Source organism: Plecotus auritus, assembly GCF_963455305.1.
Source record: "Plecotus auritus genome assembly, chromosome: 4".
Lineage (NCBI taxonomy): Eukaryota > Metazoa > Chordata > Mammalia > Chiroptera > Vespertilionidae > Plecotus > Plecotus auritus.
This window is the reverse complement of record NC_137775.1, coordinates 96,283,579-96,300,429: the sequence shown is the minus strand read 5'-3', so window position 1 is coordinate 96,300,429 and position 16,851 is coordinate 96,283,579. Positions and strand designations below refer to the sequence as shown.

The 16,851-nt window shown below is 48.7% G+C and overlaps 1 protein-coding gene and 1 long non-coding RNA gene across 4 annotated transcripts in view; one reads left to right on the top strand and one right to left on the bottom strand.

The window, feature by feature from the left end:
- The window catches only part of CCDC167 (coiled-coil domain containing 167), a 31,322-nt gene extending 29,957 nt beyond the window's left edge, over window positions 1–1,365 (bottom strand). For all 3 annotated transcript variants that reach the window (XR_013960440.1, XR_013960441.1, XM_080665258.1), the window contains exon 1: window positions 1,280–1,365. Coding sequence is in view for 1 of the 3 variants with exons in the window: in XM_080665258.1 (XP_080521384.1) it covers window positions 1,280–1,363 (84 nt within the window). In the remaining 2 variants the exon portion in view is untranslated. The remainder of the gene's footprint in view (window positions 1–1,279) is intronic.
- A 15,173-nt stretch (window positions 1,366–16,538) lies between these two features.
- Window positions 16,539–16,851, top strand: part of LOC308246140 — a 35,262-nt gene continuing 34,949 nt past the window's right edge. Inside the window, exon 1 of the long non-coding RNA XR_013960371.1 lies at window positions 16,539–16,634. This is a non-coding gene — a long non-coding RNA (uncharacterized lncRNA). The remainder of the gene's footprint in view (window positions 16,635–16,851) is intronic.

The window sequence follows — 16,851 nt, the reverse complement described above, 5'->3', positions numbered from 1 at the left end:
GACCTAAGGGGGCTGTATCCTCTGGGAGATGACCTAAGGGGGCTGTATCCTCTGGGAGATGACCTAAGGGAGCTGTAACCACTGGGAGATGACCTAAGGGAGCTGTAACCACTGGGCGGTGACCTAAGGGAGCTGTAACCACTGGGAGATGACCTAAGGGAGCTGTAACCACTGGGCGGTGACCTAAGGGAGCTATATCCTCTGGGAGATGACCTAAGGGGGCTATATCCTCTGGGAGATGACCTAAGGGGGCTGTATCCTCTGGGAGATGACCTAAGGGGGCTGTATCCTCTGGGAGATGACCTAAGGGAGCTGTATCCTCTGGGCGGTGACCTAAGGGGGCTGTAACACATCAGAAACAAGATGCACTAGAAGACAAATCACCTTGTTCTCAGTTCCTCCAACTCTTCAACCTAGGCTCTACTTGAAACCTCAGTTTCCTCATCTGTAAAAATCTCACAGGTTTGTCCTGAGGATGAACTGCGAATGCAAACGAAGTAGCATATAGCTATTGCTATATCCATATGCATCAATTTCCTTTCCCTCCCGTATGCAGCAAGTTATTTTTATTTTTTAAATCATCTGAGGATTTTAAAAATTGATCTGAGAGAGAGAGCGGGAGAGAGAGAGCAAGCGAGCCTCCCATTACACGCCCTGACAGAACCCACAACCTTTTGTTGTAGGGAGGATTCTCCAGGCAACTGAAGGACCCCGCCAGGGCGCAGCAAATTCTTTTTAAGCAATTTGGGAACACCACCACTCCACAATTCTCTACAAATTCCCGCAGGTTCCCAAAGTAATTTTCCCGTTACAAGCTTCATCCCCTAGAGGAAAAATGTCCCGTCTCAGTAAAGTGAAGTCACTACTAACACACGAAATAGTATGGGCTCTCTAACCTTCAGGGGTCCCTCATCTACAGGTCTCTACCCCTGTGTTCTCCCCTCCACCAACTACCCACCCCTTCAGGACCTCATATCCTTGTCCCGCCCTCTTTCGGGCCCCTGTTCACTCCACGTCTCTTCCCTCTGGAGTTCCTCTCCCCAGCTCCCATCTCCGCTGCCCCCTCGGGCTCCCCAACATTCGGTTCCTTCACCCAGCCCCTCAACTCCAGGTACCCCCTGGGGCCCTCGCAAGACCCTCGCATCTCTCCCAAACTCGCGTCGCCCTTACCCTTAACGCCTCCTTAGGCCCCTCCTCCAACCCGCAGCCAGGCGCACCCACTTCCCCGCCGCGGGGAGAGGACCACTAACGATGTGGCCCACCCCACTTCTCCCCTCACCTCTAGAGCGACGCCCAGGTTCTCCCGCTTCTTTTTAGTCATGTTACTTGCCGGGATCCCCCAGTCATTATTGGACGCGCCCATTGGTAGTACTACGCATGCGCAAACACTCGTGCTTACCCCTCATTGGCCACCAAGGCGGCGGAAGGTGGGGCTACTGGCGGTCGCCATCTTGTTGAGGGGCGTGGCCAGCGTGGCGCAGCCATGTTTATGAGGGGCACCCTCCAGTTTGGCCTTAGCCTGGGGCCGGGGAGAGGCTAGATGGCCTTGGGGCAATTACGGCAGAGCTGCTCCTTGCCTTACTAATTCAAAGCCCCTTTAGGGCACCGAGAGACCGTTTCCACCTCTTCTTCATGCCCTTCATCCCTTTAGTGACCGCTCTGCACACTTGGAGGCCAACCTGCACCGCCCCACCCTCCCGTTTAAATCCTATCCAACCTTCAAAGCCCATCCTGAAGCACTGCTGCTCCTGGAAGCCCTCTCTTGAGTTCTCTGGCCTTTTGGGATCTGAGAACGACCTTCTGTTGTTATTCCTCCTTTTTGTCTTGTGTTATTTCACCCACAAACATCACGGAAAACCTGAGCAGCATCCTTTATCCTACCTCTCAACACCAAGTTTCTGTGTATGCCCTCCAGGCTTCCTGTCAGACAGCGAGTTTTATACTGTTGTCACCCCCTCGCACAGGCACTGCAGACCAGGCACTTTGAAATGTTTTGACTGACCCATGGGACAAAATGCTCTTCTGTCCCATGCCCAGCTAACCCATGTAACTGCAACCAACGTTTCCCGAAAAACAAACACCTTTACCACCTGTGATGCCCTCTCTTATGTTCTATTCTAGCCTATCTTATTTATGTTTTTTTAAAGTTGGTGGCAGGAGACCTATTAAGTTTATTTCGTGACCCATTAATGGATATTGAGCTGCAATTTGTAAAACACTGTCATAGACATTTTCCTCTGCCCTCGAAATCACTATTTGTGATGGTGGCAAATGCCACCAAGTGAATACAGCCAATCTTGTGTTAGACATTACCTCCAAATAATGCGAAGGAAACATCTTTGCATACATAGCTCTGTCTTTCTGAAAATTTTAAGATAAATGTGTAGAAGTGGAATTATTGGGTCAAAGAATATGAGTCCAGAATCGAAGCTCCTTATTTTCTGAGCAGTTATCTTTCTCGGGGGTGCCTGTGGTTTCGGTGTGTGAATGTGTCCAGATCTGTGTTCTCATCTTGATAGAGTTGTTGAATGATGGAGCTGGAGGGGACCTGAGATCTCATCTCAGCTGGCCGCCTGCCTGAGGCCCACAGAGGAAAATCGTAGCAAATTCTCTCTGAACAGTCAGCAGGCTGCTGAGCAGTTGTTTAGTGCAGTTCTTAGCTTAACACCCAGCACTGGAGAAACTTCCTCAAGATCGTTGTCTATCAACTGTCAATCAACGGCATTTATTGTCAGAACACTCTTCACAGCATTGGTTCCAATCCCAGAAAAACCAGACTCTGTGCTTCCCAATTATCACAGGCACGGGCCCAGGGGAGGCGAGAAGAGGAGGAAAACACTGTGTTCTTTTAGAAGTGGTTCCTTCCGCATGTGTTTGGCACCACAAAAAAGCCACGGCGGTGTGGTGAGCTTCCTGTCAGTGCTTTGTCTTTCTCCCCCATTCCCCGTGAAATAATGGGTGGGCTGTCATCCTTCTCCCTCAACAGGCTAGGATTTTCCAAATCAAACTTGTTCCCTGGTTCTCATAATGGGACCAATACTGGAAATGGGACTGGAATGAGAGCCCAAGTGGGTTGTGTGAAAGGGAAAGGGGGGGGGGGGGCCTTTGGAATGAGACTGACCTGGATTTCTATCCCAGCTCTACCACTTAGCAGTGGTGGATTGGGGGCCAGGTACTTAAGTTGGCTGAGCCTCAGTTTCCAGGTCTGTAGTACAAGCTGGTGGGCCAGGCTTGTCAGCTGTTGTGAGAATCACTAAATGGCCAGTGCTGTGGCTTGTGAGTGACCAGAAGAGATTCAGCAGGATGGATGGGCCCGCTGCCAGTTTTTCATTATAGGGTTTCGCTTAGCAATTGTTGTCATTCTTATTTTGATTATTGTTTTGATATTGATTTCTATCAGCTTTGACACGGCTGTACAGTATCTGTTGTTAGGAGTTAGGGACAAATACTTGGGTTGTTTCCTGCTATCAAGGGCACTTAGTTCACTGCAAAAGGCAGCCCCAAGATGCACAAGTGTCTCTTCCTAGAGAGGAGGTGCCCTTTCCACCTCTACTGGTCCTTCCTGCTGAGACCATCAATCATGGGTTTCCTGTGCCCAGACATTGCAGACGGTGCTGACCCCTGCAGTGCTGGGGGAAGCTGAAAGAGTCCCGGTAACCTGCAGAGGTCCTTTCATCCCAGTACATGCAGTGACCGGCTTTGACTTCCACGGGGACTGTTTGCTGAGCCTGCTGCAGCTCGGCCTGGCTTTGTGCTGGAAATTCTGCCCACACACAGATGGATTACTGTGGACCAGCTGTCTGTCTGTCTGTCTGTCTGTCTTTGCTCTTTAGTGAACTGTGGTTCTGAGCTTTCTATTTAGGAGTTTTAGGGTGAAGTGTTTATGGGAAATAGCGCAAGCACTACATTGGCAGACAGAACTGGGTTTATTCCTGGGTGGGCCAGGTTCTCACTGTATGACCTTGGGCAGGTCAAGTCTCCTCTTTGGCTCCCTGTTTCCTTGTCTGTGAAATGGATGCATGGGGGCAGAACTAGTCAGCTTAGACACCCTCAAATTCTGTTTTTGATGACTTTGTTATTTGTAAAGTGCCCAGACATAAAGCACCCTTGTTGGCTATAAGGTAAACATATAAAATAAGAACAATCCTTACTCTCTAGATGTCTTTAATCTAGTTAGAGAGACAGACTGACAACATGAAATAGTGAATACCAGACATCATATAATTAAACGCCAGCTGTCTGTACTTACTGTGGATGAATTAGGAGCTCAGGAAAAAGAGAATGCTGTGAGTTTTGTTGAGGCCTGAAGGATAATCAAGATTGGATCAGGTGCAGACGGGGGAGAGAGCACCCCAGGTGGGAACCAAAAGGGTTTCCCATGTCTACAGGAGTCTCCCTTTTCAACTAAAGCACTGTGCAGGCTAGCCACAGCCCTGGTTTATTCGCCATGAAGACCCTTGGGTCAGTTATTCCATCCCTTGTGCCATCCTGAGCCTGCTTGACCTGTGGGGTCCAGACCTGGACCCCAACTGCCACCCTGAGGGCACCTTCTCAGAGCAGGAGTGGAGGAGAGTGGGATCATTCACTATCAGAAACATTTCGGGCAAGAAATGAAGAATTTCATAGGTGGTTAAAATATAGTGGAGGCTGATTTATGTCTGAATTTTCTTCCAGGGCAGCAGATTACAGTCCAAGTTCTGAGGCAAAGGCAGTGTCTTTATGGCCTGCTTGGATCAGTTTTATGTCTTGGTGATTTTTATGTTTCAGCATAGCCAAGATGCTCAAACTTTTTGTCCCATACTTCACTGGGGAACTCATGTACCACTCCTTGAACCCCAACTCATTTTACCATAAAAAGAAAAGAAAGCAGAAGAGATGACATGGATGTTTTTGCTTGATATTTAATTGGCATTCAGTCCTTAGCTAAATTAAATCAAATCATAAATAGATGATGAAACCACATGAGACCCTGAAGTAACATGTCAGATGACATCATGAAAACAAAAGGACAGGATTCTAAATATTGTGGAATAGGAATATTCATAATATCTTGATATCCACACTGTCTTCTTTGATGAGAAGAGATTTTTAATAACATTAGTTTCATTAGACATTTATTAAACTAGACAAGCTATGCTGGTACGTTTTACCTTATGGCTACAGTGCCTTTTGTAACTGATCATGCCTCCCACTTTTTTGTTCATGAGGAAGCGCAGATCTGAACTTCTGGAATTTTGGGCATGGGTTTCCATGTGCTAGCATTTTCCCTGGCTTTATCTTGTTTTTCTACCCTTGTTTCCCCTTTGCTCTGTTGCTTTATTTTTATCCCACTGTATTGTGTGCATTTTGGTGAACTACCTCAAATCCTTTTTTTGGAACACACAGGAGCATAATAAATCAATAAGTACATCCTGTGTTTGTAAATATGGCACTTTGTTCTTTCCAGAGCAATTTTCGCATCCATTAGTGCTGTGGGTCCTCACACAGCTCTGCAAGGGAAGTCAGACAGACCCAATCACCCCCATTTTACAGACAAGGAAGCTGAGGTACCTCCAAGCATGAAGTGGCTTACAGAAGAGGACAGACCCACCCCTCCATCTATTTAGAAGACTACCTCTAAAGAGGGAGACAGGAACATGAAATTGACAGCCCATTAGATGTCTTTTTATTAGTAGATGTAGACTGACAAGGAGGAAGCCAAGGTTGAAGTCACCAGTTAGAGAGGACACAAATTGGGGTGACCACTGGCTTCAGAGATTCCTGGAGCAGCTGGCAGCCGTGCTCCCTTCCCTGAGGAGGAGCTCCCGTGGGAAGTGAGAGAGGCAGGCAGCGCACATGGGCAGCAGCTAAGAGATGAGAGCGGGGAGGAAGGCCAATAAATCCCCTGTTTTGAGTAAGCTAGATTGAGCTGGGTTTCTTTCACTGAGAGCCCAAAGATTTCTTAATTCATGTGTTTTTATTTTATTTTATTTTTTTTATTGATTTTTAACAGAGAGGAAGGAAGAGGGATAGAGAGTTAGAAACATCGATGAGAGAGAAACATCAATCAGTTGCCTCTTGCACACCTCCTACTGGGGATGTGCCCGCAACCAAGTTACGTGCCCTTGACCGGAATCGAACCTGGGACCTTTCAGTCCGCAGGCTGACGCTCTATCCACTGAGCCAAACCGGTTTTGGCTCATGTGGTTTTTAGACTGATTTTTTCCCCAGAAGGAATAAACCCCAAAATTCTCCGGAATCTAAGTTTGGGTCTCATAAGACCATGGATCTTCACCCTCAATGTTTAGCTTATCCAAGGGCGGGGCGGGGGCGGGGGGGGCTATGGCCTGTGAAGCAATAATAATAACTACCACCTCATCTTCATGCATCACTTTACAGCTGGGCCATAAACAAAGGCAGTGGAGCTAGTGGTTTAGAATGTGGCACCTGACTCTGTTGCTCATCAACTGTGTGATCTTAGGCCAGTACTTAACCTCCAAGTCTCAGTTTCACCACCTGTAAAATGGGGATAATAATAGTAGGTACCTAAAAAAATTCTTGTGTGGATTATACAAAATAAAAATCCTAGTTAGCATACCATAACCATAGTTTAATTTATTTAACAATCAGTATTCCTCAAGCACTGCTATGAAAGGCAGAACAAATATACTCGTATCTGTTTGGCCAGTGAAGACTCTGGTCTTCAGGAGAGGTTAAGGGACCCCCTCCCCCTCCACCCCCCCAGTTCACATAGAAAGTAAAAGAGTCTGGATTCTAGACATTGGCTTCCAATCCAGGGTCCTCTCCTTTGGACCATGTTTACATAAGGCACTGTGCTGGTTATTGTCAGGAAACCAGCCAAACAGCTTGCAAAGGTCACTGTCTCTCTCGGGACAGAGTCCATTAGAGAAGCCCATCCAGAAGGATGCGTGGTGAGGACAGAGGATTGGCACTAGAAAGATGCCCAGAGAAAAGACTGCTTAAATTGGCTTCCTGGAGCACCTCCAGCCAGTGTCTGTGTACCCTCCCGCCCTCACTGTCAGCTCCCAGCACCCACACTTCTCACATATAATAACTCTAGAAGATAGACTATCAGAATCAGAATGTAATATAGAGATAGCTCTAGTCCATTCATTAATTCAACAAATATTTGTTAAGTATCTAATATGCCAGGCATAGTAGACATAATGGTGAACATGACACAGATCAAATCTCTCATTTCACAAAGGAGAACACTGAATCCCAGAAAGGAAGATGGCTTCTCTGAGGTCTGCAGTGAATTAGTAATGTAGTTAGACACTTTCTAGGGATACTGCCTAGTTCACAATGGCCCCCTTTTCCTGAGGTTATGTGCTCTTGCCTTCCTCATCACAGCCGATTGGCTGGAGGAAAACAGCGGTCTGAAGCTGGGCCAATCAGGTTTCATCTCCCAGGAATCTGAACCTGGAATGAGATGCTGGTCTTAGTCCCAAGAAAAAGTCATAGAATGAATGCAAGTCCTAACCATGGTCCAATTCTTGGCCCAATCCTTGGGTGTCCCACCAGCACCACCCATACTACAGCTTTCCTCTTCGTTTGAGCAAATTTGAAGTTATTAATGTGTGTGTTTTTTCTTGCAACAAAAATAACCTAAACTAAGTCTGTGGCTGAGCTTGGATTAAAACCAAAGTCTCCTGGCTCCAGACCTGTTTTCTTTCTATCATGCTAACTGGCAGCAGAGATGCCCTTCTCAAGGATCTCTCAGAACTCTGACCTTGGGCTGTGACCTTGGGTATACCAAACCAAACCAGGCCATCCAAAGAGGTTCTCAGCACTTCAGAGAAGAAACCTCTGGGAGGTGCCAAGTTCCTTGAGGTGTGGTTTTCAGAATAGCAGCCGAGCCAAACAGCCTGAGTTCAAACCAGTCCAGGTCCTCCACTCACCGGCTGTGTACCTTGGGCAAGTTGCTTTTCTTCGTTTCCTCCTCTGATATTTACCCCCATAGGTTGTTGGAAGGCACTAAATATGTGCAAAGGGTTTAGAACAGTGTGCAACAAATGCTAGCCAACTGCTGTTTCCTGCTTCTTCATATTGCATTTGCCCACAAAACATTCGCAGACCCTCTCCAGCTACTGCTAGTCTCCTGAGACCCATCTGGGTATGATCACATCTTAGCATAAAAACAAGTAGCTACATTCAAACTCAAATTAGATGCCCACATGAAAAGCAATCAGCCTCTGACCTTTCACCCACCTTGGTGTTTGTCTTGGACCTGAGTTAGTTGTCTCAGCTTGTACATTCCCCTAGGGCAGGAGCTGACCAGTTTGATTAAGGTTTCTCATCAAACCTTTATACAACAATTATTTACTAAGCGCCTACTATGTGCTGAGCTCTATACTGCGCCTGGAGTACAGAGGCTCTGTTTGGTGACAGACTAAAAGATAAATACAATGCCATGTTACCAGCACTGTAAGAGAGGCAAACATAAGGAGCTGTGGATGCATTGAGAATGTGAATCTAGTACAGACTGGGGAATTAGGAAAGGAGGTTCTGAGAAAAGGAAAAATGAACAAGAGTTAGACAGCAATGCGATTTCACACCCATCAGATCAGCAGACATCTGACAAAACCAAGTGTTGACAAGAATATGGAGCCATGGAAACTCTGAGACACTGCTGGTAGAGTGCAGATTGGTACAAAGCTTTGGAAAACAAATCAGCATTAACTAGAAGAGTTGAAGATGCATTGGTGCACCAGCTGACATGTTATAAGCATGTGCTTTGTTGCAATATCAAAGATTGGAAACAACTTAAATGTCCATTGTATTAGCTACTATGGCAATAATGCTGTGTAACAAATAAACCTTAAAAACTCTCAGTGACTTATAATAACATTTACTTCTTGCTCACAGGATTTCAGGACATCTGGGTGATTCTGCTCAGGTTCACTCTACCTCTCATTTAGGGACCTAGGTCAAAGAGACAACAGCTTGCTGGAGGCATGCTCTTCTCAGGGCAAATGGCAGGATTGCAACAGGCCAAGTTATACAAGTATGTTTAAAACCTCTGTTTGTTCCCTAGCTGGTTTGGCTCAGTGGATAGAGCGTTGCCCAGCAGACTGAAGGGTCCCAGGTTTGATTACGGTCAAGGGCACATGCCTGGGTTGTGGGCTCAATCCCTAGTAGGGAGAGTGCAGGAGACAGCCAATCTATGATTCTCTCTCATCATTGATGTTTCTCTCTCTCTCTCCCTCTTCCTTCCTCTCTGAAATCAATAAAAATATATTTTTAAAAAAACAAAACAAAAACCTCTGTTGTGTGCATCATATTCTCTAGCATGCTGTGGGTTAAATTCTACTAGACCAAACCCAAAGTTAATGGGGCAGAGATATGTTCTCCAGCTTGCTGCCTGTTTTTGTAATTAAAGTTGTATTGGAACACGGTCACGTTTACTCATTTACATATTATCTATGGCTGCTTTCACACCATAATGGCAGAGTTGAGTAGTTGCAACAGACTCTTGTGCCCACAAAATTTAAAATATTTATTATCTGTCTCTTCCAGAAAAGTTTTCTGACCTCTGATCTAGAGCTACAAACATCAATATGAATAAATCTCTCAAACATAATGTTGTATGAAGAAACACATTGCAGAGGAATGTAAACCATATGAACTATTTCCATAAAGTTTATTTTATTTTTTAAAAAATTTATTTATTGATTTTTAGAGAGAGGAAGGAACACCCTAGCCAGTTTGGCTCAGTGGATAGAGGGTCGGCCTGTAGACCAAAGGGTCCCAGGTTTGATTCCGGTCAAGGGCACATACCTTAGTTGCAGGCTCCTCCCTGGCCCAGACCCTGGTCAGGGTGCATGCAGGAGACAACCAACCAATGTGTCTCTCTCACGCAAATGTTTCTCTCTGTCATTCCCTTTCTTCCACTCTCCCTAAAAATCAGTGAAAAAATATCCTCAAGTGAAGATTAACTAAAATATATAGTTAATATATAGTTAATAAAAAATATCCTCAAGTGAAGATTAACTAAAAAAAAAATTTATATATATATATATATATATATATATATATAGAGAGAGAGAGAGAGAGAGAGAGAGAGAGAGAGAGAGAGAGAGGGAGAGGAAGGAAGAGAGAAAGAGAGGGAAACATTAATTTGTTGTTCCACTTATTTATACATTCATTGGTTGATTCTTATATGTGCCTGACTAGGGATTGAACCCACAACCTTGGTGTATCAGGATGATGCTCTAACCAATTGAGCTACCCTGACATTTAAAAACATTCAAAATATTCAGAACAATACAATATATTGCTTAACTATCCAAACCTATGCTGTGTAAATAGTAAACATCAAAAGCAGGATGATGATCATCCCAATAGTTGGGAAGATGGATATGACTGGGGACAGGTGCCAGGGGCCTTCCACTGTTTGGTAATATTTTATGTCTTAAGTGATGGTGGCAGTACAAGGGTATTAATTGCATGATTACTTATAGCTTTTAGTAGGTCCTACACATTTCATAATAGAAAAAAACGAGTTAGGGGATCACAGAAAATGGGTGAAGAGTGTTCTAGGCCCAGGACCCAGGAGACAAAGATGACAGTGTGAGGAAGACTAGAATGACTGAAGCATGAAATGCATGGAAAAGGGGGAAACAAAAAGAGGAGGCTGGGAGACAGGTGGAGTCTCTAGATTATTCTAAAAAGTTTGGTTTCTTACCAAGGCAGAGAGGAGTTCTTGGGCAATTCTGAGCTCCAATGGCACCCTGATCAGATTTGCGATTTAGAAGCATCAGCCTGGTTGCAGATGGTGAGGAGCAGAGCTGTAACACGACCCTGTGGCTGAGCACCATCTTATGTTCTGCCCCCCAGGGGCCTCGCTCCCCTCACTCTACTCCCAGCCCTGATCTGAAAGAGAATGGAACTGGAGGCAGGGACGAGGGTAAGAGGCTGTGGCATGGTCCAGGGCTGAGCCAAAGCAGGCCCAGTGAGGATGGAAAGGAGGGGACATTTTGGAGAACTATGAAGAAGGTGATTTAAAAAAGAATGTGGAGAGTAGGTGAGGAAGCCACTCATCTTTCTGCCTTGGACCAGCGGATGGTGTTGCCATTGGCTGGGACAGAAAGCCAGGCAGAGTGGCTGTTTTGGGAAGAACAATGGTGAGTTCAGTGGAGTGGTAGCCTTGGAGGGGACATAGATGGGGTGGGAGGGCAGGTGGGTGGTTGAGGGAGCCTGAAGGTCTTTGTTTCCTTCGTACTACAAAAGGGGTGCAGTGGGATTGGGATGGGCATGGCAGACACTGTCCGTCATGTACTCCACACCATTTCTCCTTCCTTGCTGGAAGAACTCCAGTCTCCTCCAGGAGTCAATGTGCTCAGCCTGAGATAAGTCATAATTGGTACAGATCAGTTATGACCATCTACACCCCTTTGGCACAGGAGAAGACATGTGACCCCAATGGCCAATGAGACAGGGAGAGTCTGCTGGGTCTGTGGGGAACTGTTTTCCTCCATGATGAGAGACAAATGGGAGGAGAAAGTCTTCCTGTTCTCTCACTGCACACACAGTGACCCCTTCATTTCTATTTGGGGAGCTGTTGGGAAGGGTGTGATGCTGGAACTGCAGCAGCAATCTAGTCACCACGAGGACACACTGAGGACGGCAGAATGAAAGAACAGGAAGAGCCTTGGTCCTTGATGACACCTGTGAGCTGTTAAACTAGCTTTGCCACCCACTCCCTTCAGGCATTTGTCCAGTATAAATATACTAGAGGTCCGGTGCATGAATTCGTGCACCAGTAGGGTATCCTGGCCTGGCCTACGGGATCAGGCTGAAACCAGCTCTCCAAGATCCCCTGAGGGGTCCCAGATTGTGAGAGGGCACAGACCAGGCCAAGGGACCCCATGGGTGCATGATTGGGACCAGGGAGGGACGTGGGAGGTTGGCCAGCCAGGGAGGGTGCACGGGAGGGCTCCAGGACGTGTCCGACCTGTCTCGCTCAGTCCCAATTGGCTGGACCCCAGCAGCAAGCTAACCTACCAATTGGAGCGTCTGCCCCTTGGTGGTCAGTGCACATCACAGTGAGCAGTTGAGCGGCCTTAGCATATCATCAGCATATTACACTTCGATTGGTTGAAAGGATGACCAGACACTTAGCATATTAGGCTTTTATTATATAGGATGTCCTTATGATTTGAACCACTGCCAGTTGGTTTTTCTGTTACTTGCAGCCACATGCACCCTGATTGGTACAGGGGATTTGATTTTGGAAAACATTAAGGTGTGTAGAAAGAGGGAAACTGAGCACAGTGTGGAGGGTCCAATTGAGGATGAGGATATTATAATGGCCTACATGGTCCTCCCCACTGGGTCCCCCACTAATTCTCTGATGTCCCCCCCTTACTACTCTCACTTGCTCACTCTACCCCAGCTACACGGCCTTTGGCAGTTGGTCAGACATGCCAGGCACATGCCCACCTCAGGATCTTTGTACCGGGAATGTGCTCCTCCAGATGCCTACGTGTGTCCTCTCGCACCTCCTTCAGGTCTTCACTCAGAAGTCACCTTTTTGATGAGATCCTTTCTGGCTATTCTCTTCAGATTGAACCCCTCCCAAGACTCCTTATTTTCCTGCATAGCATTTACTATATATTTTGTTTATTGTCTCTCTTCACCAGAATGTAGCTCCATTTTATTCACTGATGTATCCCCTAAGACCTAGAGTAGTGAATATAAATAGTAGATGTTCAATATATATTTGTTGGATGGCCCTAGCTGGTTTGGCTTAATGGATAGAGTGTTGGCCTGTGGACTGAAAGGTCCCCGGTTCGATTCTGTTAAAGGGCAGGTACCTTGGTTACAGACTCCTGGCCCTGGCTGGAGATATACGAGAGGCAACAATCGATGTGTATCTCTCACATTAGTGTTTCTCTCTGTCTCTCCCTCTCCCTTCCACTCTCTCTAAAAATCAATGGAAAAAAATATCCTCAGATGAGGATTAAATAAATAAATAAATATTTGTTGGATGAATGAGTGAATGAATGATGAATTTGTAGGGACTCCAGGACTGACAGGAAGGTGTCATTTTTCTCCTGCTGACCTCAGCAGCTTTATAAAGAATAAAAGCAAACTGCTGGACTGATTCAGGGGGCAGAGGAAAGATGGCAAGATAGACAAGGGCTGGGAAGGGCTTTGCAGGGGTGGTTATCAGGACACTGCGTGTGGAGCATGAGCTGCGGCCTTTCCTGCCAGCCTGTCCCCCCACACAGAGAGCGCTCCACCCTGCCCCCTCCTGGGTGATGTTCTTGTTCCAGACTCTGCCTGGTACCTGGAATTCTGACTCGCCCGTGCTGCTTAGCCGTGCATCCTGTCTCCTGGGGCCCAATCTCCCCTTCTCGGAATGCCTATACCCGGAAACTGTGTTTCTTCCAGAGTTCTCAGTTGTTTCCTGTTTGTTTGATCTCCAGCCCAACTGCCAGCCTCAATCCCCTCCCAGGTTCAGGGGCACCCTCCAAACAAGGCTGGGCATGAGGAACACAGGAACCCCTAGGGCAAGGTCCTGTTATTTCAAGGAGACACTTTAGAGACAAGTATTCCTTTCAGGGATTCCATAAAATGGCACTTGCCCACCACCCTCATTTCTCTGGGGAGGAACATATGCTTTCACACGCATTGTCACATTTACTCTTCCAAGAACCCGCTGAGTGGGTGCCATTAATGCCACTTTCCAGATGAGAACACTGTGGCCAGAGAAATGCGGGAAGCTGCCTGGGGCCGCAGTTAGACAGATGCAGAGATGGGCCTGCGGGGGAGGGGGCCCGAGTTTTCCCAGGGAGGAGGGAGACAGAACTCCCTTCCCCCTTCTCCACCAGCCTCCCTGCTCTCCGCTCGTCATAAACACCAGAACCCCGGCTCTGGAGAGGAAGCCAGAACCTGATCTGTGTGTTTTGCAGTGAACAAAGGCGTGGGAGCTCTTCCTAACGGGCTTGCTGGAGGCACCAGTGTTTTTATCTGTGGCCTCCAGTCTCCCTCCGGTCTCTTTGAGGCGGGAAGGGATCAGACAGCCAGCACGCCCCTTCCCACCTCCTTCCCGGATTCCCCTCCACTCGCTCAGCCTGGAGTTAGCCTTTCATTGCTTAGCTGCCTGCCCTGCTGCCTGGGGGAAGCTCTGACTTCTTCCTCTGACATTTCACGTGCCTGGATCCCTGCAGCTCCCTCCTCCAGGGCCACAACTTCTCACCACTCCCCCTGGGTGTGAACCTGGACTGAGGCAAGGCCTTCCCAGAACAGCGGTGGTTTCCGCTGCTGACCTTCCCTTTGCCGGTCCAGATCCGCACCCCACTTCCAACACCTGCTCCCTGGCCCAGATGGCTGCCATCTCCCAGGGCTCTGGCTGGGTTTGGGGGAAGGGAGAGGAGTGAGGACAGGGAATTTATTTCCTTAGCTCGCTCCTTGGAGGTCACCCGGGCTTGGCTGTTCCCTCTACCCACAGTCACCCATGGCCACGCAGCCTTGTCTACACTCTCTCTGCAGGCTCCCCCTTTCGCTAGCCCTGGGGGCTGCAACACCCGGCCGGCTTCCCTAACTCTGCCTACCCCTTTGTAAACAAACTGTTAAACACCCCTGCTACCCCCTGCCCAGGGTGAGGCTTCATCTCATCTGAGCAAATGGAGCTGAACCCCTAGCAGTCTCTGGGAGGGGATGGGATGGGATGGAGGAAGGAGCTGTGTCCCAGCAGTCTCTGGGAGGGGATGGACGACGGGCCCTTGCTGAGCCACAAGTGGGAGTTGGGTAAACTTTATCTCCTCCAGAGGCAGACTTTCTAAATGATGCTGCCTCCAGGCCTGGCAGGGAGAGCCAACACCACTGCTGCCCTCACTCCCCCAGGAGGAGGGAGACCGCCCTGCTGGGTCCAGGCTGGGCACCGTTCTGGGCGGTAAACTCAGGAGGCTTATTTACAAAGGACTCTTTATACAGGTGTGGTATGGAGGAGCCACAAGGGCAGTGCAGCAAGCGGAGCTGTGACCAGCCCTCAGTCCACAGGGCGGCATCCGGGTGGTTACCAACATTTGGAGGGAGAGGGCCAATCTGTGGGGAGCTTCCCAGTAGGGGACCCAGCCTCCTGAGCTGACCCTGCAGGGAGGGAGCCCTCGGAATAAATTTCCTGATTGCGCCTTCCTCCTCACGGCCCCTTCCATTAGCCAAATCCTACCTGAACCCAAAGGGCGAGGGGTGGAGGGTGTGGGGGGTGGGCAGGGGGGGTGTCCAGGGGATGAGCAGGAGAGATTCAGCACCTACCTCCAGCAAATATTTGTCTATTAACAAATTCTAAACAGGCACAAATGTGCTAATATATTAGGTATATTATATAGTGCATACAAGAAGAGAAATGGAAAGGATGAGATAAAAGTGGCATACCAATAGGTTATTTCATGCCCCTTCAGGTGTGGGCCCCCTGCTCTGATGAGGACTGTGTATAAGGTCAATGTCCCTGGGGGGACATTCTGGGGTGATGGGACTATCTTGAACTGCGTGCCGATTAGAAGAGTGTACACATACATAAAAACCGATCAAGCACACACTTAGGATCAGCACATTTGACGGTGTGTAAAGCTCACGTGTGGGCCCAGCGGGTTCCCACTTTTCTTCCATCGTCCCCCCAGGAGGCTGGAGCAGCCTGTTGTTTCAGGGCTACTCCTCTCCCTGTCCCTCTCTCGCTCTGTTCCGCTGTCCCCACACGGCTGACGGCTGACTGGGCCAGGACACCTCCCTCCCAGGAGGCCCACCACCTTGCTCTCTCAGAATAATAATAATGTTCTCTTACTACCTGCTGGGAGCTGCTCTGGGCACTTAATGTGCATTAACTCATTTAATCCCCAACAACTCTGTGAACACAGGTACTCTTCGCCTTCATTTTACAGATGAGGAAACTGAGGCACCCACGGCCACACAGCTAGTGAGGGGAGCTAGGATTCGGCGGGGTCTGTGCTCTGACCCACCGCATGCAGCTTCCCTGGGTTTAGGAAGCAAACGTGGGCCTGCCCTCAGATGCCGGTCTGCTCGTGAGCTTGTTCTGTGGGCTAACAGCGACCCACCGGAGGGTTTTCACATGTGCATTTCATGAGCAGAACATGCCAAGTGTCCGGGTGTGTGTGGCTGACACCTTCCCTCCCTTCTGAAGAGTTTGCTGGGAGCTGTGGCGTCGAACGGCCGCAGAGGAAACAAGGACCCAGGCTCATTAGCAGCAGGAGCCGCGGGCAGCCAGACAGGGCAGCGCTTACAAGGCCGGCTTCTCTGACTGCAGGAGCCATCGGTGCCCACCCGGGAGAGCTGCGCCCAGGCCTGCAGACAGCCTCGTGTCAGAATGCCCCGGGCAGACTGAACTCCTCCGCCTCACAAGACAGGTCATTCCCTCCCCAGCTTCCAAGCCGGTCCTGGAGCTGTTCTCTTGTTCCTGAGCTCTGTTGGTATTGAAGTCTGGGCGGCCTGACAGCCCTGGCAGACAGCCCAGAGGCCAGCGCCCCAGGCAGACACTCTCTGCTTGTAATTCAGCCTCAGCAGCCTCTGCGATTGGGTGGCATTTGTGAGCACAAAGGAGAAGATGCGGGCATTCAGGAGGCACTCAGAAAGGGCGCTGCAGGCCCCCCGGCTGGTCTCCTGAGGGCTGCGTGAGTCTATTTCAGCCGTTCAGGCATTTCTGTTTGCATCTCCCCTCGCTGCTGGGCACCGAAGGGTGGGCCCCTGCTTGCCTGGCGGGAGGGAGTTGGTGCGGAGATCTCTGCCAGGGCCCCCGTGCCTGAAAGACTTGGGGGTGGCTGCCCAGAGCTGGAGTTATGGTCTTCCCTGGCCCAGGCACCCTCCTGGCCCATTCTCTCACAACGGGGT